The sequence below is a fragment of the Phodopus roborovskii genome, unplaced genomic scaffold (genome assembly GCF_943737965.1).
Source record: "Phodopus roborovskii unplaced genomic scaffold, PHOROB, whole genome shotgun sequence".
In the NCBI taxonomy this organism is placed as follows: domain Eukaryota; kingdom Metazoa; phylum Chordata; class Mammalia; order Rodentia; family Cricetidae; genus Phodopus; species Phodopus roborovskii.
Genome location: NW_026126571.1, coordinates 25956503 through 25982905, shown reverse-complemented (window position 1 = coordinate 25982905; position 26403 = coordinate 25956503). Strand labels below are relative to the sequence as shown.

At 39.5% G+C, this 26403-nt stretch overlaps 1 protein-coding gene across 3 annotated transcripts in view; it reads right to left on the bottom strand.

Moving 5' to 3' along the window:
- Hycc1 (hyccin PI4KA lipid kinase complex subunit 1) overlaps positions 1–26403 on the bottom strand; it is a 93535-nt gene that overhangs the window by 48196 nt on the left and 18936 nt on the right. For all 3 annotated transcript variants that reach the window (XM_051202890.1, XM_051202888.1, XM_051202889.1), the window contains exons 2-7: positions 17685–17763; positions 11081–11182; positions 4920–5099; positions 3382–3462; positions 2752–2867; positions 1592–1687 (exon numbers count right to left, since the gene is read on the bottom strand). In XM_051202890.1, the coding sequence (XP_051058847.1) occupies positions 1592–1687; positions 2752–2867; positions 3382–3462; positions 4920–5099; positions 11081–11182; positions 17685–17735 (626 nt within the window). In that variant the 5' untranslated portion in view covers positions 17736–17763. The remainder of the gene's footprint in view (positions 1–1591; positions 1688–2751; positions 2868–3381; positions 3463–4919; positions 5100–11080; positions 11183–17684; positions 17764–26403) is intronic.

Below are 26403 nucleotides of genomic sequence, written 5' to 3'. Positions count from 1 at the left end.
GATGCAGGGTGCCCGGCAACTGGAAGAAGGAATCTGAGCCACTGCAAACTCAAGTTTGGGAGCACAGGCGCCAAAGCCCACGGGGGCACGCCAAGGAAGGCTGGTACAATGGCCAGGGGCGGGAGACCATTTGTGTGACCAGCCTACACTGCAAAGGCCAAAGCTGAGAAAGTGACAGGAATTGCCTAAGGCCAGGCCCACTGAACCACTGGGGTCTAGCAGCAGCCCTGCCCTCCCACAGTTAGACTCACAAGAGTCCACCAGTGTCCATAGCCTAGTGAATGTTGTTCACCACGTCCTATCTCTGCCTCCTCACTTCTCACACCAAGTGCCCAAGGTTGAGGTGGGGAGAAAAGGGCCCCTGGGAAGCTTGAGCTTCCCTCAGAGGACTCCGATCCCAGAACCCTCATTTATTCTTCTGACACCGGTTACTAAATTAGGTAAATGAAATAAACCGACTCCCTCACCCAAGGTGGAAGCAATGCAATGTCAGAGGGCTTTCTGGAAAAAGATTTACTTCACAGTGTGCCGGAGTAGAGTCACCTAGGAAACGGGGTCCTGCAGCATCTGTGAGATGCTTTCAGAGGGGTTTAACTGGGCAGTACTATCCCATGCGCGGCCTCCTCAGTGAAGGTATGAAGGACCGGTGGTCATGTCTCTCTGTTCCCTGCTGTGCCAGCCCACAGCTACAGTGTCTCAATGTCAGGCCTTCTGCCACGATGGACTGTGTTCTGAGAGTATGAGCCAAAACAATCTCTTCGTGGCTTAAGTTGCTTTTGTCAGAATTTTGTCACAGCAATGAGAAAAGTTAGTCAATATGCCCTAATTGTTACTTACTAATAAATTATTCAAATATGAATTTCCACCTAACTTCCTTAACTCCACAATTGCTCTTATTTACTTGACTTATAAAAGGTAAAAATCTCAGTTGTTTCTGTTTTATTGTTTTGAAAATGGTAATCATAGAAAACTAGAGAGTCATGTAATATCACAAAGGAAAATAAAATTCCATACTGTTCCCAATAAAATGAAGTATTATTATCATTTTGATCATATTTAGCAAATGCAAAAGCTGTAACATACCATACCACATATACTATTAAGTGTTCAAATTCTAAAAACTCTTAAATCATTATTTTTAATATTTGTATAATATACCCCAAATTTTAAAAATTATTCAACAAAAAAATTGAACTCTACTTGTTTAAAGGAAGAAAAACACAATGCTATGTTTCTCTTATTTTTTGGCACCACAAAAAAAAAAAAAAAAAAAAAAAAAGATAAAAAGGAATACCCAATCACAGTCCACAAATTTAAAGGTTATGATCATGCCATAATTTAAATGTAATATAAGTAAATATAACCCTTCTGACTTAATATTCCATCTGAATATAAGTTGGATATTCATCATTGTGGTTTTTGATAGCTACTATTTCTAAGCTACCTTCTATGTGCTTGGTGGACTGAACTGTATATTGAATTATATAATGTTTTAAACAAACTACACCAAACAAAAATAACTTAGATATGTAACAAACTAGCAGTCCTACATTCATATCCTCCAGTATTAAAAATAGGAATTTACATTTACCTTGAACAAATCTGACACAGTGATTGAAGAGAAACACTGGGCATATAGGTTAAGGCAGCATTGTAACACAACAAAAGGAATGTCAACACTTCAAACCTGAAGGCAAACCAAAGGAATGTTAACAGATATTTTGTGATGGAACTGACTTACACATTACAAAAATAAGGAAAACTCAAAGGAAAAAGAAGTCTTTGCAAGTAACAATCATACATCATAAAAATTTAGTGTTCCAGATAATATGGAAGGACGTACAAGGACAAATCTAGATATGTTTGTTCTTTTATAAAATGATTCAGTATCCACATAATTGTCATGTACAACTCATTAAACACTATAAATTTACTGAAATAGTTTTCTTCTGTTTTATATTTTACCAATCCAGTCCCTGCTCCCCCTCCTTCCCTTTCTCCCACCCCCTTCCCACCCCACATTCCCTACCCCCTCCTCAGAGAGGGGGTGGCCTCCTGTGGGGAATCATCTCAAGTCTGTCACATCATTTGGGGCAGGACCAAGGCCCTCCCCCACTGCATTCAGGCTGAGCAAGGTATCCCTCCATAGGAAATGGGCTCCAAAAAGTCAGTTCCTGCACTGGAGATAAATACTGGTTTCACTGGCAGCGGCCCCATAGACTGTCCACCCTCCCCAACTGCAGCTCACATTCAGGGAGCCTAGTTCGATCCCATATACATTCCCCAGCTGTCAGTCTAGAGTCAGTGAACTCCCACTTGCTCGGGTCAGCTGTCTCTGTGGATCTCCCCAGCATGGTCCTGACTCCTTTGCTCATATTATCACTCCAACCTCTCCACAACTGGACTCCAGGAGCTCAGCCCAGTGCTTAGCTGTGCATCTCCGCATCTGCTTCCATCCGTTACTGGATGAAAGCTCTATGATGGCATTTAAGGTAGTCATCAATCTGTTCATAGGGAAAGGGCATTTAAGGTACCCTCTTCACTATTGCTTAGATTCTTAGCTGGGGTCATCCTTGCGGATTCCTGGAATCTTCCCTAGTGCCAGGTTTCTCATTAACCCCACAATGGCTCCCTCTATCAAGCTATCTCTTTCCTTGTTCTCCCTTTCTGTTCTTCCCCCAACCTGACCTTCCCCTGAAATAGTTTTTAAACAACTTGGTGTGGTAGAAGAGCTGGCTCTTCACAGTATACCTGTTCTGTGCTGTCAGCATCTCCCTCTGAGGATGGGGCCCACTGTACACGACTTTTGATAAGCCATGCTGGGATAGCGCACTCTCAGTCAGAGCCATAGACCCAATGCTGGAAGGCTAAGGAAAAGATGCTGTTCTGTTGAATGTGACATTTAGAATACACAAAGCATGAAGAGTGTCTACTGGGGTACCATATAGCTTATGAATATTCAGACTGCCTATCAAATTTCCACTTCAAGATTTAATAAAAATTAAACACTTTCACATTTTCATTAATTAAAAATTAAAAACATTTTCACCAATGAAAATCATTAAGTTTAATTTTCAATTTCTATCATGGAGTACACAACTGTCCATCCCCCCCACACACACATATAAACTAAGATGAGTCTAACCCATTAATTAACATGAAGATTAAAACAAACGTTCAATAAGGTTCTCACTATCTGAGTTCAGTTCACTGCTTAGTGATTTTGACTTATTTTTGGAACAGTATATACTTTGTGTGGTGCTAATTAGTATCTTTGGAGGTACTAATAATTCATCTTTATGCCCAGGTAACTATACCCTAATTTATGGGACTATGAGAGCTTAGGACCCAATAAATTTACTTTGATAAAAAGCTACTTACTTCATGATATACAGATGGTTTGGATAAAGATGGAATTGTAAAACTCAGTACTTTACTATGTCCCTGTTTGTCAACTATTTCCTACAAAAGTAAAAGAAAATATCTTAAAATAGTCACCTTTAACACATAACATTTTAAAAATAAAATTAAGTTATCAGGACATTTTTCCAGGTCTACTTTTTTGAGATAATATTAATTACATTTCTCCCTTCCCTTTCTTCCCTCTAAGACAAATTGTAAAAAACCAGAATAAAAGGAATTTTAAAGTCAGTTAAAAATCTTTAACACTGGAGATGCACTATCAATTACCCATTACCATCAGTGGTTAGCATGCACACTGCTGTATTTTAAAAACAAAAGCAGAGAGAACTGTAGTTCAGCATAGAAAAAAACTCAACTAAACTGGGCGTTGGTGGCGCCCAGCACTTGGGAAGCAGAGGCAGGCAGATCTCTATGAGTTCAAGGCCAGCCTGATCTATAGAGCAAGTTCCAGGATAGGCTCCAAAACAATGCAGAGAAACCCTGTCTCAAAAAAAAAAAAAAAAAAAAAAAAAAAAAAAAAACTAAATTAAACTTCCATTGTTTTCAGGATGTCTACTGCACAGATAGCATAGTGATTCTTTGCTAACAAGTTCTCTCTAAGTCGGTTAAACATGAGGTGTGTCTACAAAAGGGCCTCCCTTTCTTTTCCATCTTAAAGAACACAAACTGTAAGTATCCAGAATATCATTTTGTAACTGATACTCAAGCTATGAAAGACACACACTTTTAATAGTTCATGCTCAGGAAACAGAGGAGACTTACAAAGTGTGACTAGTGAGTCTCAGATGAGGTCTTTCTACTGATTTTTTTTTTTTTTTTTTTTGTGAAGGTAAAAAACAGACCACATGTAGATAAACTTAAAAGCATAGTAAGTAAAACATTTCAAATGCAATAGTAGCAAGACATGGCAGCACAGGCCTTTAATCCTAGCACTTGAAAGTCAGAGACAGGCAGATCTCTTGAGTTTGAGGCTATTCTGTTCTACGTAGCAAGTTCCAGGCCAGCCAGGGATACATTGTGAGACCCTGCCTCAAAACACATTGAAATAAAACCCCACTGGTGGTATTGTTATTATTGTTGTTGTTGTTGTTGTTATTGTTATTATTATTGCTATCTCTATTATTATTATTATTATCGCTATCTCTATAAGAGCACTCTATCATTATTGCTACCTCTATATAACTTTATTATTACTATTGCTATTTCTATAACTCAAATGCTCTGAGTTTTAGCTTTCATTCAATCCATCCAAGTTTGTTTAGATAATTATATAGATGCCCCAATACTATTAGGTTCTTTTTTCTTTTTTTCTTTTGCTGTCCTGAAACTCACTTTGTAGACTGGGCTGACCTCGTACTCAAGTAGATCTGTCTGCCTCTGCCTCCCAAGTGCTGGGACTAAGGGCACATGTCACAATGTTATTCCTTCTTTTAATGAATAGTGGTTTTACTAAAATGAAAAGCAGCTTTCCAAAAAGCATTTTATTAATTACAAACCAGGTTGTAAATTCCTAGAAGAAGGGCCTCGATGCAGCCACTGCTGTGCACATTTCTGCTGGCCGACACAGCCAGGTAGCACCAGATCAGCTCCGGGAGGAACTGTAGGGTGAACCGCAGCAGCTGCTCCTCCCCACTGCGGTAGAACTCAAAGAGCTGGTGACACACAGGCTCTAGCAACTGGAAGAAGATGACATGGTAATCATGAACTGGACTGTATCTGAAGGACACCATTGAATGAGTTATGGTTTCTCAGAATGGATAACTCTGAAATATACAAGTACTTTCATTTTCCTGGAGCAAAACTAGTCACTGCCCAGCTGTTTCAGAAAGCTTTAAATTCTAGTGGAAGGAGGTACAGTATAACACATCAGCAAGATGTTCTACGGTTCTCAACTAGTACTTTTACTTAAGTCATTTTGTCTTACCTCTCACCTAAGTTATACGGCATCTCTTCCTTAATGCCTTCCTTCTTAGTAAATTATAAGTCAACATATACGGGATCATCTACAGAGCAGAAGAAGCTAAGATAGAAATTCTGGCCCATTGCTTGCTCCCATGTGTGCAACAGTTGGTGTGTAGAGCAGTTATAGGGACAGTACACCCAAATCCCTGTTGAAGCCATGGTTACTGCCCCTGGGTTTACACATAAGTTGGAATCATCTACAGCCTTCTTTCCCACTACACTCCCAATTACATTATGTTAGTACAGCTAACTCTACCTTTATTAAAGACTCCTGAAAGTCAGAAAATCAAGTTAGGAGACTCTCACATCTCTCAAGTGTTAATTAAGTCAGACACTGTGATCAAACACAAAGCATGGTCAAATGTGTCAGGAGAGTCACAGGTACTGTTTTTCAAGGAAACATGAATAAACTATATATCTCATCAGCAGGGCAACAAATTAAGTCAGGCTATCAAGTGGATTTCTATTACTAATAATTACAACAAAGAGACTGCAATGAAATAGTATAAATTGTGATTTCAAATAGACTAAATAAGTAAACCAAGTATGAAGTCAACCACATTCACCTCTGACAGCTATGCTTCCATATCACAACAGTAGTTAGGAAGCAAAAGGTAAGACTGTCTCAAACAACACAAAAGCCTTAAGTGACTGCACTGTAGTCCAACACTCATATTCCCTAATTCCCAAGCAAGTTTTAATTGAATCCATTCATGAAGCTTGGTTAAGTTTAACAAGTATTTGCAATTATGAACCTTGCTAGAAGACACTCTGTAAGAACACATAATCAATTTTAATCAAAACACACTCAGAGTCTTTATAACCAGTTTCAAATGCCAAATTAAAAGATTTTTGCTTAATGAAAGCAGAATTAAATGAAGACAGATTTAAAGAGAAGGAAAAAAAATCATGTTGCAAAAAAATTAAATAAAATTATGCATTTGAAGCCAATACAGATAAATACCAACATCTGTTTGATGTTTTACAGCTTGCAAAGTACTATTCATACAGAAACATTAGTTACCATTACACTGAAGTAGAATATCAACCATATTGTTCATATAAGGAAATGAAGACCATGACAGACAGCACACATTCACAAGAGCCAGAAAGGAGCTAAATCTTCTGATTATTACAAATGTCACAAAATAATAATATATAAAGTGAGAAATATAGGCATTCCTAACTTGAATATATTTTAGGCATGAAATTGAACATGTTGGGTTACTAATGGCTCAGTTACAATGTTTCCCCCATGGAAACATTGTCACATGGTCATTAGGTTATTAAAGAACTGTTAAGATAAGCCTGTACCTCAAATCATATATTAAGTAAAGTGTGTGTGTGTGTGCTCGAGTGTGCACATGCACTCATGTGCATGGAGGGCAAAGACCAACCTTGACTGTTGTTCTTTAGGCTGCATCTATCTTGGTTTTTGAGACAGCTTGCAGATTAGGCTGGCTGAGTGGCCAAGCCCCAGGGATCTCCCTCCCAAGCACCAGGATTGCTAGTATGCGACACCATTCCAAGGTTTTTCATGGGCTCTAGGGACCATGCTCAGATCCTGATGCTGGCATGGAGGGCACGTTACAAGCTAGCTCCTCAGCCTCCTAAATGACCTTTTTATGAGTCTAATGAGAACCTAATCATCACATATCCCGTATCTGTTTTAAAGTACACCTGAGTTCTGGATAGAATTGTATAGCTTAGTGGTAATGCACTCGCTTAGCATGAACTGGCCCTGGGTCAGTTTCCAGCACTGAAAAAACAAAAAAGAAAAAACTCTCAACTTTTCCAAATATTAAAAATAGAACTGTGGCTGAGCAGTGATGGGGCACACCTTTAATTCCATCACTCAGGAGGCAGAGGCAAGTGGATCTCTGTGAGTTTGAGGCCAGCCTGGTCTACAGAGTGAGTTCCAGGACAGGCTTCAAAGCTACACAGAGAAACCCTGTCTTGGAAAAACAAAAAGCCAACTGTGATATATTACTTTTGGATATATACCAGTTTATGATAAAGACACCTGCAGACTGACCCATGTTTACCTCGGCACTGTTCACAATTATAGACTTGGTCTAGGTGCTGCAGCATCAATAGGTAAAAGGCAAAGAAGTGTGCTTCATAGAGAAAATGGAGTTTTTATTCAACCACAAAGAACAAAATTAAACAGATGGACGATAGATCATTGTCACAGGCACAGCAAATGCTCTCAGAAAGCCAGGAACTGATTGCATAGGTGGAATTTAGAAGGAACAAAGCACTTGAAAATCAGGAGTGGGGGGCTTTGGGGAGATAGATGAGAAAAAGAGGGAGGCATTCAGAAAAGTAGTACAGAGGGTGACTATGATAAACATATACATATATGGAAACATATACATATATGGAAACTCATTACTTTGGAAATAATGAAAAAGAATACTGAGTTCTAAAACAACTGAGTTACAATGAGGCTTTCATGACATCCACTAAAGAGATATGTTTACATATAGAAGTGCAGCACAAAATGCTAAGGACTGAGAAATGTTCCTAACTAAGCAAGGAAAGACTCAAGTTCACAAAATTCTTATTGAATAATCCCTGATGAACACAGTGGGAAAAAGGCACAGAAAGTTGGAAGGCTACTTTTCAGGGACTGGTAGTCAACAGTACCCATCATTCCTTGCTCAACAGACTTGAGCTGTGTTAGCATTTGACTATATACTAGAAACAGTAGAATACTTTTAAGCCATTGTATATATTAAAGTTACAGTTAACTAGAGCCACCATTTGAGCAAACTATACTACACATATGGTACTTGAATATAAATGTGTACCTCAGGGCCTTTGCAGCTACTACCCCTGTCCCTAATTCATTATCTCTCTGTCTCTCTGTCTGTCTCTGTGTCTCTCTGTTTCTCTCTCTGTAAGTGTGTCTTCCTCTGTTTCTGTCTCTGTCTCTCTGTCACTTCCTTAGTCTCAACATACACTTCCCTTCTCTGCTTTACTAAAACCACTATATATATATTCAGGTATTTACTTAATTTCTATCTCACCTACTAGAATATAAATTCTGTTCTCTAAGATCAGGAATTTGGTCTACTTTTTCTTGCCTATATTCCTTAGTAGTTCCTAATACATTATGTTTACTCAATAAATAACTGTCAACTGAATAATGGAAAAATTCCAGTAGTAAAACCCAAATGATAAAGTTGCTAGGCCTCACATACCAAAGAATCAATGTCTCAAGTTTCAAAATGACCAAAAGACAGTATCAACTCCTTACAGTTATTGGAGAGCTGTATTCCTTACAATTACTCCAATAAAAGAAATGCTCTAAACTAAAACCTCTGGACAGAAACTGACCCTACAAATACTTTCTACAGCAGCCTGCTCAAAACCCAACCAACAGAAACATGTTTCAAGCCCTTTAAAACATTAGAATAAATGATGATATTTAATTATTTAAAAATGTACATAGTATATTTATTTTATTTGGTGAAGTAGTTCTAAATCAAACTAAGAGAACTTTAAGGTTTTCACCCCTGTCCCCACCACCCTCCATTATTTAAAGTTAGAGTCTGGCTCAGTAGCCCGGTTCTTGAATTCACAATACTTGTGCCTCAGTCTCCCAAGTGCTGAGACAACTGCCTAGATCACCACTCCCAGCTTGCACCCAGACCTCAGTTGCCTATAATTTACTGTGTGGGCTGGGCTTTCTCCTGTCCACTTGAGCATATCTATCGCTGTCCTTGTTCTGCTCATGTTCAGGCAGTCATGTTGCTGAGACTCATGGGTGCAGCTTCAACATCACTAGGAGATGCACAGCAAACACCCCATCCTCTGGATCTGCCAGTCTTTCTGACCCCTCTTCCTCAGTGCTCCCCGAGCCTTCATTCACAAGAGTTTTATAGACACAGCTGCTGGGACTGTGTTCCACAGGTCTGAATTTTGACTGGCTATGGTTTTCTGATAGTCTTCCCCAGGGTTATTCAATATAAAACATTCAGCCCCCAAAACATCATACACATAACATTATAAAGACTGAGCAGGTTGTACTTATGTATTTATGGAAAAATATATAACATACACACATACGTGTGAAAAAACAATTAAGAAAAAGAGGCTACAAGTTTGAAAAAGAGCAAGGGAGTATATATGGGAAGGTTTAGAAGGAGGAAAAGGAAGGGGAAATGATGTAATTTTACTATAAGCTCAAAAATTTTATATATACATACATACATACATACATGTAATACACACGCACGCATGCACGAACGTATGTAGAAAGTGGGCCAAACAGACACGGTGGCACACTACTGCAGCCTGCGCTCTTTGGAGGCTGAGGACTGCAGTCAAGGATCCCTGGGCAACTTCACTTCACTATGGTGAAGTGAGACAAGGTGAACATAGTTGTTTGATTAAGTTATTCTAGATGAAGTCTGTGGCTTGTCAGGAGATTCCCAAGCCCACTAGCTCCTCATTACAGTGCATTCTACAGAACAAGTAGAATCTGGACTACCCTATACTCCTTCCAACACAAAGTAATGACCCAAATAACAAAATCCCCTAGTCTGGTTGCAAAGATCCAGTGACCCACATAGGACTGGACTCTGCAGCATATTACATACCACTGAATAAAGAGATTAGTGGTAGGCCAGCAATGGAGGTGGATGCAAATGGATCTCCATGAGTTTGAGGCCAGCCTGGTCTATATAGTAAGTTCCAGGGCAGCTAGAGCTATAAAATGAGACCCTGGAGAGGTAGACAGACAAGCACACAGAGAGACACTGACATCCTTTCACAAGCTTAAAAACAAAGGCATCATGCAACTTATCTCCATCCCATTTACCCCAGGGCTCTGACTCTCTCAGTTCCACAATAGGAAGGCACTAGCCAGACCCAACGACCATCCAACAAATGCCTTGTACTTCCCCAGTCTCCCTATGCTTTCCCGCTGCTAGGAGTGTTTGTTTCACTTGCCACAGAAAACCTGTATTTGCCCTTGGTCTATTTTTTGTTTTGTTTTATTTTGTTGTTGTTGCTATGATACCTGGTAATTTATAAAGAATGTATTGCTTCACAGCTCTGCAGACTGGGCAGTCCAAGACCACGAGATTTCTTTCTGTGTCGCCTCACAACAGAAGACAGAAGAGCAAGAAAGCTAAACAAGTCCAGCTCAGTTTGAGAACAGCACCGAGCCCATCATTCCAGTCTCTCCTCCCACTCTTTACACTGGGCACCGAACCCAGAACCTAGTGTGTGCTAGGCAAGGGCTCTACCTCTACCATATTCCTGGTCCATTTCTAATATCTGTTACAATGGTAAGTTTTCAGAAGAGTTTTAGAGGGAGAGACTCAATGACACATGGTTACTTCTCTTCCACTTTTCTCTCTTGGGATAAAGATCTCCTATTGCTGATCTCTGAGCCCCTAATGTCCACCACAATACTGGCTCATAGTAGATACAGAAATACTTGCTGAATTAAAAAAAAAAATGAATTCAGTGACTTGGACTTTTCAAAGCTATGGAGAGCAGACACACACAGAAAGAAGGGGGTGCTGAGAAAGATGGACTCGGGGACAAAGTAGGGGTCCTAGGGTTTGGTATTATTCTTGTTTTGCAAACATCTACATTTTCTTACTTTACATATGTGTGCTATGTTTTATAATTAAAAAAATCAACTGAATACTATTAATACAAACTGTAAGGTACTTACCTCACTTTGTGGCTCCTGGATAACTTTATAGAGAGATGAAACTAACGAACCCTTGTCTTTCAAATTTGTGGCATAATTTGGCAAAGATGTTTCTGGGAGTGTCTAAACAAATTTAAAAGAACAGCTTTTATTTTTATGCAGTTCTAGAGAAAACAAAATTTTAAAATTATCCATTGGTCATTAACATAGACTGAAGAAGTATCTGACAAGCATGGAGTTTCTGGAATTCCATGCTGGTGTTTGGTGCAACCTTATAAATATTTCAAAAGAACAACAACAAAAATAAATAAGACCAACCCTGCTTTCTCTCTTACGGTAGTGAATTTTATGTGATGTGAATTGCTCAACAACAATTTATTTTATTTTATTTTATCTTATTATCGAGACAGGGTTTCTCTGTAGCTTTGGAGCCTGTCCTGGGAACTCCATCTATAGACCAGGCTGGCCTTGAACTCACACAGATCTGCCTTATCTTTTAGAGCACTTCTCATTAGAAGTACTTGTCTTCCAATCATTGCTCCCGCCCAAATTCCTTCCTTCACTCACCCACTAACCCACTCACCCACCCACTCACCCAATCAGTTGGTTAATCACGTGGCACACATAACATGACAAGATATTTCTAAGAGTCATTTAAGACATGCACTATATCTCACATATCCCATAACCAAGTACTTCACGACTTAATGTGGGCTGTGGCTAGAATACAGAGCCTTATGTGTGCAAAAGTATGCACAGAAAATTAAGCTGCACCATTTTTTATAGCAGGGTTATTTGATTCTTCCTGCTTTACTGGGTCTCCTTGAGGGAATGAGCTGCCCTACCCTCGCCCCACCCCCACCACTCAGCACAAAGCCTCATAACTCAGACCCCTGCTGAGAGAACATAAAGGGAGGGAATAAGAAAGGGAACTTGGGCAGATTCTTTAAAGAAACCGCCTCATATTTTGCCTGAAGACATGTAAGTCAATAGGCTTTTCTAATTTAATAAGAGTTTTGTTTACCAGCATGGCACGTAAGTGTGAACCATTTGGGGACCTTCCACTATTCTCCAGAACAATAGCAGCCACCACCACAACAAACACAGTCACTGCACTGATTACATAAGGCAGAGATTAGGGCATTCTTCAATATTTCAAAAGCAAGTAACAAAAGGCCTCCAGGCAACATTCCATTCCTGTCATTTAATCAAGAGTAACCCAGTACTGGAGAAATTTATATAAAAGGGAGTGATAATCAAATAAGCATCAGAATTCTAATCTCCTAAATAAAATAAGCCTGAAGATATGTGTAAAGCATACTATGTAGTCTGTAGTAACAGTCTTCTGTGAGACAGTCAGAGGCTTTTAGTGTTGTCTTTCCCCATACTGCCCTCCCATTCCCCCGCCCCATTTAACCCTAACACTGAAGACTCTGGAAACCATACAAGTTTCCTAAAATGTGGGTGTGTGTCTCACACACACACACACACACACACACACACACACACGCGCGCGCACACACACACACACACACACACACACGATGAGATACCGTATAATGGGGGGCATTGACACCCCTAGAGACCATAGTTATCAAATAAAAACCCCAATGCAGTGTATTGGCTACCTCATTCACTAAGATCTCACCCTATCCAAATTATAGGGTTTTTGTTTTTTGGGGGTTTGTTTTTTTGCCATTGCTCTTGGTTACTGTCGTTTTTTTTTTTTTTTTTTTTTTTTTAATAAAAATGCCCCTCATAGGCTCATAGGGAGTGGCACTATTAGGAGGTGTGGCCTTGTTGGTGGAAGTCTGTCACTGTAGGTGTGGTCTCTGAGGTCTCAGAAGCTCAAGCAAGGCCTAGTGTGGCATTCACTTTTGCTGCCTGCGGATCAAGATGTAGAACTCTCAGCTCCTTCTCCAGCACCGTGTCCGCCTGGATGCCACCATGCTTCCCGACATGACAATAATGGATTGAACCTCTGAACTGTGAGCCAGCTCCAATTAAATGTTTTCCTTTATAGGAATTGCTGTGGTCATGGTGTCTCTTCATAACAATAGGAACCCTAAGACAGTTACCTTCCAAAATTGAGGTAAAACCCTCAAAGATACCACACATCTGAGTAACAGACATGAGAAATCAAGCTGGTATACCCTGGAAGCTTCTTCACTGCATAACTTTCATGGTGCTGGAATGCTCACTGCATCCTACCAGGGCAATGTCATCAATAGTCCTACTAGTGAGCACTGCCAGCTACAATAACAACTAAAGAGCCAGAGGGAGTGGATGTCTGCAGTGAAACAGTGCTTGTCAGAAGGGACAGCTCAGTTCACACATGGACTCACAGCAGCTAGGACTGCACAATATTTGCCCAAGATCAAGCAACCTGGGTCCCAGCAGAGGTGGGGGAGGGGCTCGTGAAGTCCCACCCCTATCTGAGGGGCTATTAGCAACTGATGGCTGCAAGGGTGTGGGAAAGTCAGTTTTCTTTAGGGATGCAGCTCCAGTGGATGGTCCCACATCCTTATACATACAGGCAGTATTAAATGGATCCAGTGGGTATTAATTTTTTCTTTTTAAGAAAAAGCATATAAAATTAGGAGAGAAATGACTGGGAGGACAGGAAAGGAATGGAGAGAAGAGAAAGGGGAGGATTTGATCTAAACATATATGCATATATGAATATTAAATAAAATATTTTTAAAAGAAAAATATATAGCCAGAGACAAATGATCATTTCTTTCTGGAGTCAAACACTGAAATACAGTGTCGTGGGCTGCTGCTGGTAAACAAGAAAAGAATGCCTTTAAAATCAGAGAGGTGGCTGTCACACTGGGTTCACACTCCATCACTACCGCATGGTATGGATGTGAGCAAAGTCACTTTTCTACAGAAGGAAGGGTTAACTACTGTGCTCATGGTGCTTTGAGAGGAGACAGGAGAGGTGGCTCAGCATTAAGAGCACTGGCTGGCATTCCAGAGCACGCGGATGAATCCCCACTCTCAGCACCTACACAGTAAGTAGCTCACAGCTGTCTGTAACTCCAGTCCCGGGGATCCCACCCAACACACACACGTACACAGAGATGCATGCAGACAAAACACCCATGCGCTTTGAAACAAGCAGTGCTTTGAAAAATGCACCTTATAGGACCAGATGAACTGAAGAACTACTGGCTTCCTCAACCAACCACCAGTTAAGGTTTCTCATGTTACAGAAGGCAGAAATGGAGATGAAAATAAAAATCATGTTAAAATTATTCTTGGCAATTTTTTTTTTTTAAGGAAACAGATGCTTCATACTAAAGTGCCGTGTGGCAGATGGCTTTAACATGTGAGGGAGTGATATGGGCTGGGTGAAGAGAATTAATGAAGATGGGCAGATGGACGAAGAATCAATAAACAGAGCAGCCCCGTTCAGCAGCTTCACACATGAAAATGGGTTCAGTGACCACCAGAGAACTGAAAACAAATTAGGAATCTAGGGTCTGTTAGATAATATACACACTGCATTAAGAAAAACACAAAGCAATCTGAAATTTCTTTTTACAAATAAGTCATTGAAAATATTACATATTCAATGAAATTCTAGTTTAATTGCTTTGTTAGTTTGTCAAGGAAATGCTAAGAGATTATCTAGTGCAGACACTAAATGCTTTTCTACAAGTAAAAGACTTTTTCATTTTTAAAACATTTACATTTCCTTTTGTATTTATTTAGTGTGTGTGTATGTGTAGGTTAGAGGACAACTTGTGGAATTTGCCCTCACTGTGGATTCCAGGGATCTAATGCAGACTTGTCATCAGACTGGATGGCAAGCTCCTCTGCTCCCCACCCTCACCCTATCTTGAACCATCTTTCCAGCCCACTAGAAAAAAATTTTACATGTGTTTATTTTGTGTATAAAGTTTTAGTTAAAGCTTTACAGGGGTAAACTGCATTGTCTGTGGGTTCCAGAGGCTGCTGAGTCAGGCTGTGCAGGGTACATCATGGAGCTGAAGTCACCTTTCCAGGCCATCTACTTCAACCTCTCTCGACTAATTGAATTGTAATGATTTACTCAAGAAAACCACCTACTGGAATGGGGATCCAATCAACAGAGTTGCTGACTGCCCACTCGGTCAATTACAATAATGTTGTCAAAACAAACAAACAAAACAGCGTTTTCTTTAGAAATGAACACACACGCACGCGCACACACACACACACACACACACACACACGCACACACACACACACACACACACACACACACACACACACACACACCATAGGGCTTTTCTTCCAGAGGACCAGAGTTCCATTCCCAGAACCCACATTGGGTGGCTCACAACCATTTCCAAGGTATCAGATGCTTTTTACAAGTGCATATGTCTTCCAATTCTAGTCTAATTCCATTCCTTGATTTTCTATCAACAAAACCTATTCCAGCTTTGCAATGCCTTTCTCAGACAGAGCAAAATTTAATTCCCATATTCTTAATATATGTATTTATTTACTCAGTGGTACTAATCTGCCAATGCAGCCTCTCCAGCCAGCTCTTGTATAAGTCACCTTGGCAATCCTTCCTAATCAGATAAAGATAAGTACTCTGTTCCCTCAGACACCAGGCTGCACCACTGTCAATACTGCTGTCCTGCCCTGTGCCCTTCCTACTGCATTTCTGAGGTATCTGAACACTAATGGCAGGAATGGGAAAGAATTAGCAGGTAGGCATTGCCTAAGGTTTCTATCACTACAATGGAACACCATGACCAAAAGCAAACTGAGGGGAAGGGTTTATTTGTCTTATGCTTCCACAGTACTGTTCATCATCAAAGTCAGGACACTCAAAAAGACAGGAACCTGACGGCAGGAGCTGATGCAGAGGTTATGAAAGGGTGCAGCTTACTGGCTTGCTCCTCATGGCTTGCTCAACCTGCTTTTTTAATAGAACCCAGGGCCACCAGCCCAGGGTGGCAGCACCCACAATGGGCTGGTCCCTCTCACATCAATCACTGATTAAGAAAATGCTCTACATCTTGCTGGCAGCCCAATCTTATGAAGGCAATTTCTCAATCAGGTTTCCTCCTCTCAGATGACTGTAGTTTATATCAAGTTGATATAAATCTAGCTAACACAGGCATCATGATTTTCAAACATTTGCCATAATCATTGACACACTCTCCTCCCACCCCTTAACCCCCCACCCCCACCTCCCGAGACCATTATTTAGCATGTCTTCTATGTACAGTCTGTCTTAAGGAATCAGTAAATCAGTAACTAGCTAGGTTGTCTTTTCCACAGTTTTTTTTGTTTGTTTGTTTGTTTTGTTTTTGGGTTTTTTGTTTGTTTGTTTTTTAGAGACAGGGTTTCTCTGTAGTTTTGGAATCTGTCCTGGAACTCACTCTATAGATCAGGCTGGCTTCAAACTTATGGAGATAGCCTGTTTCTGCCTCCCAATTGCTGGGATTAAAGGCATGCACCACCATCCACAGCCAGCCTTTCCACATTTGAAATAAGAATGGTTTACAAGAAATGGTACTCAACAATTAAATCAGAAAAGTTTCATCAACTGGCCCTCACTCCAAAATCCTAACAATGTGTAGCAAAACATAAATATTTTTGAAGCAGAAGAAAAGCTTTAAAACTCCTCGAATGATCATTTACAAAGCTAACATGAGGGGAACATATACAAGGTTTAATCCAAATATTAAAATTTGTAAAAAGCACTATATAGTGTACTTTTACAACATTTCACACTGCTTCATGGTGAATTAAGAAATCCAAAGGATACTCAATTTGTGACAATAAAAACTAAGAAAGTAGCTGGGCAGTGGTGGCACACGCCTTTAATCCCAGCAATTGGGTGGCAAAAGCAGGAGGATGTCTATGAGTTCGAGGACAGCCTGGTGCATAGAGCAAGTTCCAGGTCAGCCAGAGCTACACAGAGAAACCCTGTCTTGGGGTGGGGAGGAAGGCTAAGAAAGTATCAAAGTTTATCTAGCATTCATGAGGATTAGACAATAGAAGCAGATAAAGCCAGCATATGGTTAACAGGTCACTTAGCAACCGGAGTGTAGTAACACTTCCTTTTCTGAGTGACTATTATATTCTGAAAAGCCTTGTCTAAAATCACAGATCATTCAAACTTTGTCATTTGAACACTTATCAGCAAGGATGAGACATATGCCTCTAGCCTGAAGAATCTAACTCGATGACACAGAGGACCAGCCTTGGTTTCCATCTAGAGACAGAGTCCTTGGTGAAGATTAAGTAAATATCTTGCTGCCCTCCGCTTTCTGTCAATCATGAACAGGTCTACTATTTCCCACCCTATTTCTGACAATGGATCACTGATGATCACTGGGGGGGGGGGTGACATCAACATTCATGACCATGGTAATATCACGTGGAAGGAAGAGAATACACAGATAATGAGCTCTTTGAGACACTTGGGGGAAAGGAATTAAATCTTCCACAAAAGATTACTGTGCATAAATAGCTCTCTACTACGATACAGTACATTCTTTTTCCACAAATGCTTTAGCATGTTAGTCACATAAAATATAAAAAGCCACTAGAATTTAAATGCAGGCAAACTTTGTTTAGGATAAAATTTCTGTATTAGAAGAGTTGCTATTACCTTAAATTCTGACAGCCATTCTTCCACAACCCCCATTTCTGAAGTGAACATCTTTCTACATTTGTTCCGAGCCTTCAGTCTGAAAACGAACATAGGAAAGTATGAAATGTTTGAATTAGCTCTATTTCATTCTTAATACTCTGTATAGAAGTGTTCCTATAGTTACCCTTACTTGGGAAACTAGTTGCAAATATAAATTACTACATTCATTTAAAAACCAATCAATGCCCACAAGCAAACCTTAATGCAAGATTCTAACAAAAGTATAAACATTATAAAATAGTAAAATGCCTTTACAATTTTCATTCAGCTTTCAGGAATGCTAGTTGGAAAGCATTCAAAATTCTTCTTTACTTTTAATTAAATCATTTTGAAAAGATCATCTTAAAACTGTGAAAAATACTTGAGAACTATTAAAGTATAAAAAAGACGTACCCACAAGAGACTTTACAGAAAACATTAATTTATTTTGCATATATTTCGCTTAGCTAAGCAAGCCATTTGATCTCTCCCTCCCTCCCTCCTATTCCCTCCTAATATAATGGTACAAATCTTATAAATGTAGATGTATAAAGGAACAGCAAAAAGAAACTCCAGAGGATGGGAGGGGCTCTGAAGGAGCCCCATTTTTGGCTTCTTTTGATAGTTTTGTATCAAGAGAATTTTTTTTAAAAGAAAAGTGATAATATCCAACATAAAGCTATTCAATAATGATTATTCAGAAAACTGACTTTAGTATAATATGACATACACTAAAGGAAATGTAAAATTTCTATCTCATGTAAAATCGTTGTTAATGTACAATCAATTTTTCTTCACCATCTGTCCATCTGTGTAATAGACTTAGACATGGGTTTCCTGAGGGAAAACACTCTAGTCAAACTTTGAGTTGCTTTATTCCAGCACAAGTTTGACCTACAGTGGGTTCTTATCAGCAATGCCAATGTAGCAGGAAGTGAGGCCCAACTGTCAGAAGCCAAGTCCTGAGTCCACTGCTTACTTGTAGTATGACTTTGACAAGACGTTTGCCTCACGTCTATACCCATGAAGAATGAAAATCACAGATCCTACCCCAAGGGATTGTTCTGAGGATTAAATTTTATAATGCAAATAAAAGCACTTATCAGTGTCTGGCAGTAATAAAGAATACCACAAACTCACAGACCCTCTGCTCCACTGTCTTTCAAGTATGCAGGCATATCTAAATAAAAAATACAGGTTCTTGCCTGAGCTGAGTGATATACATCTTACTTATTTTCAATAAAAATGAAGCCCATTATCCTTGGATCAAGTCAAGATTATCAGGAAAACACATATTTGTACTGTTGAGGATTCAATAGACCTGTCTAGATAAATGGGGTTTGGAAATTATGTTAAAATATTATCCAAAGTACTGCAGGATCAGGTTATCACCCTTAAAATTCAACAGAGGGGGAAAAAAATCCCATCTTCAGCTCAGTATTGGGGAAAAATTTCCTTTAAAGCAAATGGGTTGTTTTTGTATTGATTCCTGTTAATTATAACTGACTGTTTTGTTTTAACTCCAGTGAAGTTGATATCAAAAGTTTCAACCTTAACTGTCTACCAAAATGGCAAATCTACCTTAATTTTATCTACTGCTTTAGTTTACATTCTTCCTTGTTGTTGGACTGTTCTGTTTTTGTTTGCCTTGTTTAGTTGGTTAACTGGGTGTTTTTTGAAGCAGGATCTTACTGTGTAGCCTAGCTGCGCTCAATTGCACAGCCCTCCTGTCCCAGCAGTAACCCACACACTCGGCTACTTTACATCGTTCCTCATTTTCTTTCCACCTCCACCTACTGCCATTATATTTCCTTTTGTGTATATTTGCAAAACAAAGCAAGTAGATACATATATTTTCTTTTTTATATTCTACTGCTGAATAAATGATAAAAAGTTATCACAAATAGGCTATCATAAATCATACAAATAATAGGGATGGTAAGATTTCCATAAAAATTCAAACAGCTGCTATTAAAATTAAGACTATTTTTATACTATTAAGAATCAATAGGATGTGGAAAAGGCACAAGATTAGTCTTGAAAACAGCAGAGCTGGAAGACCTGGGTATGGTGATAAATTATTTGTGATTTATTAAAGCTTGCCTGAGGATTCAGAAAGCAAAGACAGCTTCAAGCCATAGAGGTCAGGCAGTGGTGATACGCACCTTTAATTCCAGCAGCCATACTAGCTAGCCAGGCAGTGGTGGCACACAGCTTTATTCTCAGGACTCAGGAGACAGGCAGATGGATGTCTCTGAGTTCAGGGCCACCCTGGCCTACACCAGTGAGGAGTAGCAGAGCTCATGCCTTTGATCCCAGCACTAGGGAGGTGGAGACAGGAGTGATATGGCTGGGTAAAGAGAGGAATGAAAGGAGGAGGAGACAGGAACTGAGCCTTTTGCCTCTGAGGATCCATGTAGACACAATTGCCTTTTCAGGTGGGTTGAGGTAAGATCTACTGGCTTGGCTGCTTTGTTTCTCTGATCTTCAGCTTGAAGCTTGAACCCCAATATCAGTCTCTTTGTTTTTAATATTTGTGCTACACCTGGGCTTCCAGATAGCAGAGTTCACTCTAAAACTCAACAAATGTACAGCTAACTCAACATGGTATTCTCAGAGGGACAGGAAAATAAACCAGCAGACCAGAATGGAGTAGTCAGAAATGGACCTACAAATACATGTCCATTTTATTTATTGCAATTCTGTGAGGGAAGGACTGTCTTTACAATAAATGTGGTGAGCCCAACCAGACAGCTGTGTGGGCACCAATAAACAAAGAACCATGATGCTAGATAACATATGCCAAACCCATTTCTGGTCAATTATAGGCCTAATTGGAAAAAAATGTAAGAAAGAACTTTCATTGGGGTAGGGACAGATTTCTTAAAAGGCACAGAAGTGCTAATCATAGGTGGGAGAATCATTAAATATAAGAATTGTCTCCTCGTCAAAAGATACCACTTAAAGACTAAGACAACAAAGTTATAGAGTGGAAGAAATTATTTTCAACTCACCCTGTATATACACAACCAGAAGTCTCATATGCAGAATATATAAAGAATGTTTAAGAAAAAGGCAGAAAACCCAATAGGAAAACCAAGACCACCACTTAGCCAGACGGAAACTTAACAAAAGAGAAAGTACTCAACTTCTTTAGTTACCAAGGAAGAGTCAGTAAAAATGTGCAACATTATGCACCCCTTCTCACCTCCTCCCTGCCCCTTCTCTCTCTCACACAATATAGCTAGAATGAAAGATAATACCATGCATGGCAGTTTGTTTAAGATGCCCCCATCATAAATCTGTCTCCAGTTGGTGGCTGTGTGGGGAAGAGGACCAGGGGGAGGAGTAGGTGTTACTTCGCTGGAGGAAGGGAAGTATATCACCAGGGGAAGGCTTTGAGGTTTCAAAAGCTCCTGCCACTTAAGCTAACTCTCTCTGCTTCCTGTTTGTGGATTGAGATGTGAGCTCTCAGCTGTTGATCCAGCACCATTCCTGCCTGCTTGCTGCCATGTTTCCCACCGTGATGGTGATAGACTCCTGCATCTCTAGAACCATAAGCCCCAAATGACCCTTCCTTCTATAAGCCTTCCCCCACCTTGCTGTTTATTTCCTTGATACAGGGCCTTGCTATGTAGCTCAGACTAGATTTGAACTCATTACATAACCCAGACTGGCATCAAAGTTAACCATTCTCTTGCCTCTGTTTCCCAAGTATTGAGATTACAGGTGTGCTCCATAACACTCAGAACCTATAACAATTTTAAACTATGAAGCCAATCCAGCTCCTGGAGGATATTATGTTAAGAAATAGGCCAATAAAAACAGAAAAGCAAATAAGCCAACCTCAAAACAAAAAGAGAGTGGAATGACAATGACCAATGAGTGGGAGGGTGTTAGGGGAGATGTTGGACAAAGTACATAAGTCCCTCCTTTCCAATGTGCATACATGAAAACTGTCAAGACAATAGATCTTAAACATTTTCAACACACACACACACACACACACACCAAATATGCTAAGTGACAGACTTATATCAAAACATTATGTTGGCCAGGCCAGGCACTTAGGAGGCTGAATCTGGAAAATGGCCATAAATTTAAGGTCAGCCTGGGCTGCATAGTGAGTTCAAAGCAAGCCTGGGCTACATAGCAAGACCTTTCCTCAAAAATAAGAAAAAAACAAAACAAAGCAAAAAACCAGAAACATGTTGTACATAATAACATACATGTCTTTTGTTTTGTGATAGGTTCTGGCCTCAAACTCATAATCCTGCTGCCTCTACCTCCTGAGTGCAGCTTATACAATTTTTATTTGTCAATTACAGCTTAGTAAAGCTTTGAAAAAATCCAAATCTACATATGGTAAAAAATTCTTTCAAGGTGACTTTTTAACTTAAAAAAAAAAAATGTTATAATTGCAACATTTCTTCTTTTACTGTCTTTCCTCCAAACCTCCCATTTCCCTCCCCACTATCCCTCAAATTCGTAGCCTTTGCTTTCATTAGTTGTTATTGCATGCATTTCTGTATAATGTATATACAGATATATTCCTAAATATAACCTGCTTAGTCTGTATAATGTTACTTGTATGTTTTCAAGGCTGACCATTTTTCATTGGACAGCCAATCACTGTGTTCTTCTCTGGGAAGGACTCTCTTTCCCGTTTAGAGCTTTCTCGGTTGCCTATAGTCCTCTGGAAGGTTGAGGCCTCATGGACTTTTCCTTCTCCACTTCAGCATTAGGGTTGTCCTTGTTCAGTTCACATTTGGGCAGTCATGTTGATGAGACTTTATATCTTCTGACATCACTAGGAGACACAGTCTCACAGAAAAGCTCCTGATCCTCCTGATCCTCTGGCTCTTATAATCTTCCCACATTTTCTGCAAATTCCCTAATGGGTATGGGGGTGTTTTTCAGCTGTATCCATTGGGATTGGGTTTCACAATTCTGTGTATTGATTGGTTGTGGTTTTCTGTAATGGTCTCCAGCTGCTGCAAAGAGAAGTTTCCTCCATGTTTCTCAGTTATCTGTGAGAATAAGGACAAATGTTTATAGACTGTTGTTAGGGATTATGTTGGTTTAGTAAAGTAATGGTTGTAGATTTTCCTCTAACAGCCATGATTTCACTAGCATTTAGTAGTTAGCTAGTTTTCCAGTACCAGGCACAGTTTCTCTCTTGTGAGCAGGTCTTAAATCCAATCATAGAGCTGTTGGTTACTGCCAAGATATGCATACCACCTCTGTACCCTTAGGGTTATTGTGCCATGCTGGTTGTTGATATGGTTCATAGGTGTTGTAGCTGGGTAGGAATGTTGGTTGCCTCCATCATTTAGAAGCTTGCACGATGCCTACTGGTTCCATAAAAGTTGGTCCTCAGGAAGGAGGTATCCAGGTCAGTTCAGCTCAGGGGTCTCTGGGTTTCTGAAATGCATGGTATCTTCAGCCACAGGGACTTCCCTTTCATCTCCATGGAGCAATCAAGGGCTGTATATTTTGGGAATGTCTTGGACAGCTCTGGACAACAACTCAAAAGAGGGGTTCTCATGCCTGATATTTGCTAGGTGGCCTTTGACTCTTGGAAAGAGAATCATCAACCCATATGAAGGAAGTTCATTAAAATTATAGATGATATCTATACACAGAATTACATGTATTATAGTTTTTCAGGTAGTTAATACTATTATTCCATGTGGCTCTTTCAGACATCCTTATTGTTATTTTACCCCCACCCCCTGTTTCTTCTATATTTGCTTCCCTCTCCCTTCTTAAAGAGTCCTTCCTTTCCCATTCCCCCATCAGATCGCTTACATCCTGGTACTCTACCCTCCTCCTGCCTTCTTCTGTACTTACCCTTCCCTCTCCCTAAAGCCCCTTCTCCCATTTCCCCAGTCAGATGACTTGCACCCTGCTATTCCTCTCTATTGTTCCCCAACTCCTCATCCTGGCAATGGTTCCCTTTTACTCCCTGGTTTCTACAGGTTATGTTCTAACTTCTGACAATGTGGAGATAGGAACTTCCAATGAGAGAACACACATCTTTCTGGGTTTAGGTTATCTTATTCAATATGACCTTTTCTAGTTCTGTCCATTTATCTGAAAAGCACATGATTTCATTTTTCTTTACAGCTGAATAGTATTCCACAGTATATATGTACCATGTTTTCATTATCATTTGTCAATTGAAGGACATTTAGGTTGGCTCAGAAAGTACAGATGGAATTGGTTAGCTAGTCCTTTGGGCATATCCCAAGAATGGAATAGCTAGATCTCAATGTAGATGTAAGCCCACATTCCCAAGGAACCACCATGCCAATTTCCATAGTGTCTGTACAAGTTTATACTCCCATCAGCAATAAATAAGTGTTTCCTTTCCCCACATCTTAACCAGTATAAGCTGTCATTTGTTTTATTGATTTTGGTCATTGACTTGGCTATTCAACCTAAAGTAGTTTTAATTTGCATGTCCCTAATAACAAAGGATGCTAAACATTTCTTTGTTTCTAGCTACTTGTGTTTCTTCTTTTGAGAACTCTCTGCTTAGTTCTGTACCTCATTTTTAAAAATGAATTTTTTTCTTGATATCCAGTTTTTTAGTTCTTTATATATTTTAGATAATAACCCTCTATTACAGTGGTTCTCAACCCTTCCAATGCTGTGAACCTTTAATACAGTTTCTCATGTTGTGGTGACCCTAATTATAAAGTTACTTCATGGATACTTCACAACTGTACATTTGATACTGTTATGAATTGTAATATAAATATTTGATATGCAGGATGGTCTTAGGTCATTCGACCCCCCCACAGGCTGAGAACTGCTGCTCTATTGGACATGCAATGAGCAGAGTTTGTTTCCCTTTCTGTAGCTTGCTGCTTTGCCCAAGGGATAGTACCCTTTGCCTATCTGAATATTTTCAGTTTCACGAGGTCCCATTATTTATTATTGTTTTAGTGTCTGTGCCATCAGTGTCTTATTCAGCCAATGAGTCAAGACCGTTCATTTTGTTTTGTTTTCCTGTAAGATTCTGGGTATCAGGTCTTATGTTAAGGTCCTTAACTCATTTGGACTTGAGATTTGTGAAAGGCAATAAATATAGATATATTTGCATTCTTCTGCAATCTAGTTGGACCAGCAACATTCACTGAAGATGCTGGTTTTTTGGTTTTTTTTTTTTTTTTTTTTTTTTTTTTTGAGACAGAGCTTCTTTTATGTAACCCTAGAACAAGCCCTGTAGATTGGGCTGGCCTCAAATTCACAAAGGGAAGATGCTGTTTTTCTTTCCAGAGTATTTTTTTTTTTTTTGCTTATTTGTCAACAAAAATATCAGGTGTCTATAGATGTGTGGCCTTATGTCTGGGTCTATAATTTGATTCTATTGGTAAATGTGTCTATTTTTGTGCCAATACTATGCTGGTTTTACTACTGTAGCTCTGTATTATAATTTGAGATTGGAAATGGTGATACCTTTCACAGTTCTTTTATTATTCAGGAGGTTTTAGCTATCCGTTGTGTGTGTGTGTGTGTGTGTGTGTGTGTGTGTGTGTGTATTTCCACTTGAAGCTGAAAATTGTCCTTTCAAGTCCTGTGAAGAATTGTGTTAAACTTTGATGGGATTGCTTTTGACAGGATGGCTATTTTCACTATATTAATCCTACCAATCCATGAATCATGGGAGATCTTTTCTTCTCCTAATGTCTTCTTCGATTTCTTTCTTTAATGGCGTACAGTTGTTATTATATAGGTCTTTCACTTGGTTGTTTCCTGTTATCCCAGAATAGCTTTTTTTCAGGCTATTGTGAAAGATACTGTTACCCTGATTTCTTTCTCAGTCTGTTTGCCATCAGCATATAAGAAGGCTAGTGACTTGTATCTTGCTACTTTGATGAAAGTGTTTATCAGTTGTAGAATTTTCTTGGTGAATATTTTTAGGGTACTTTATGTATAAAATTATACCTGTAAATAAAGGTACTTAGACTTCTCCCTCTCCTATTTGTATCAAGGAGATTTTTTAAAAAATATTTCATCATAATGGTGGTGTACACCTTTAATCCCAGCACTCAGGGTGCAGAAGCAGGTGAGTTCAAAGCCAGCCTGGTCTACAGAGTGAGTTACAGAACAGCCAGGACTACACAGAGAAACCCTGTTTCAAAAAACCAATACAATAAAAATTTTTTTCATCAAAACAAGAAAAGGTCTATTAATACTAAAACTGAGATCTAAATAATTAATGCATTTTACAGGAAAGATACTAATGTAACTCTATAAAGAACAGGATACATAGTTTAAAGAAACACAAGAAGTCACCAGTGTAGGCTAGCTGGCTGAGGCTTTTTTGTTTTTGTTTTTTTGTTTGTTTGCTTTTACCTCACGATCATAACATTATGCCATTGTTTTAACAGTTCCTTCCATTAGGCCCAGGCACCAAGATGAGCCACAGTTACAATTAAATGTATCACTAAGGACTAGGAAGGGCAAAATGTAAAGTGACCACAGACTAAAATAACGACTTAGAGACTTTCTGCCTAGCAGCAAGCAGCAAGAGACTTTTCACAGTTGCTCCTCCACCCCTGCATTGCCTTCTGAATATGGAACCTATTAACACCACAGCAAAGCCCTGATTATGGAACAGTCGGCTCTGCACAAAGTGGGGTATATCAAGCAGCATTCAAAATATACTCTTACATTTTTAAAATGC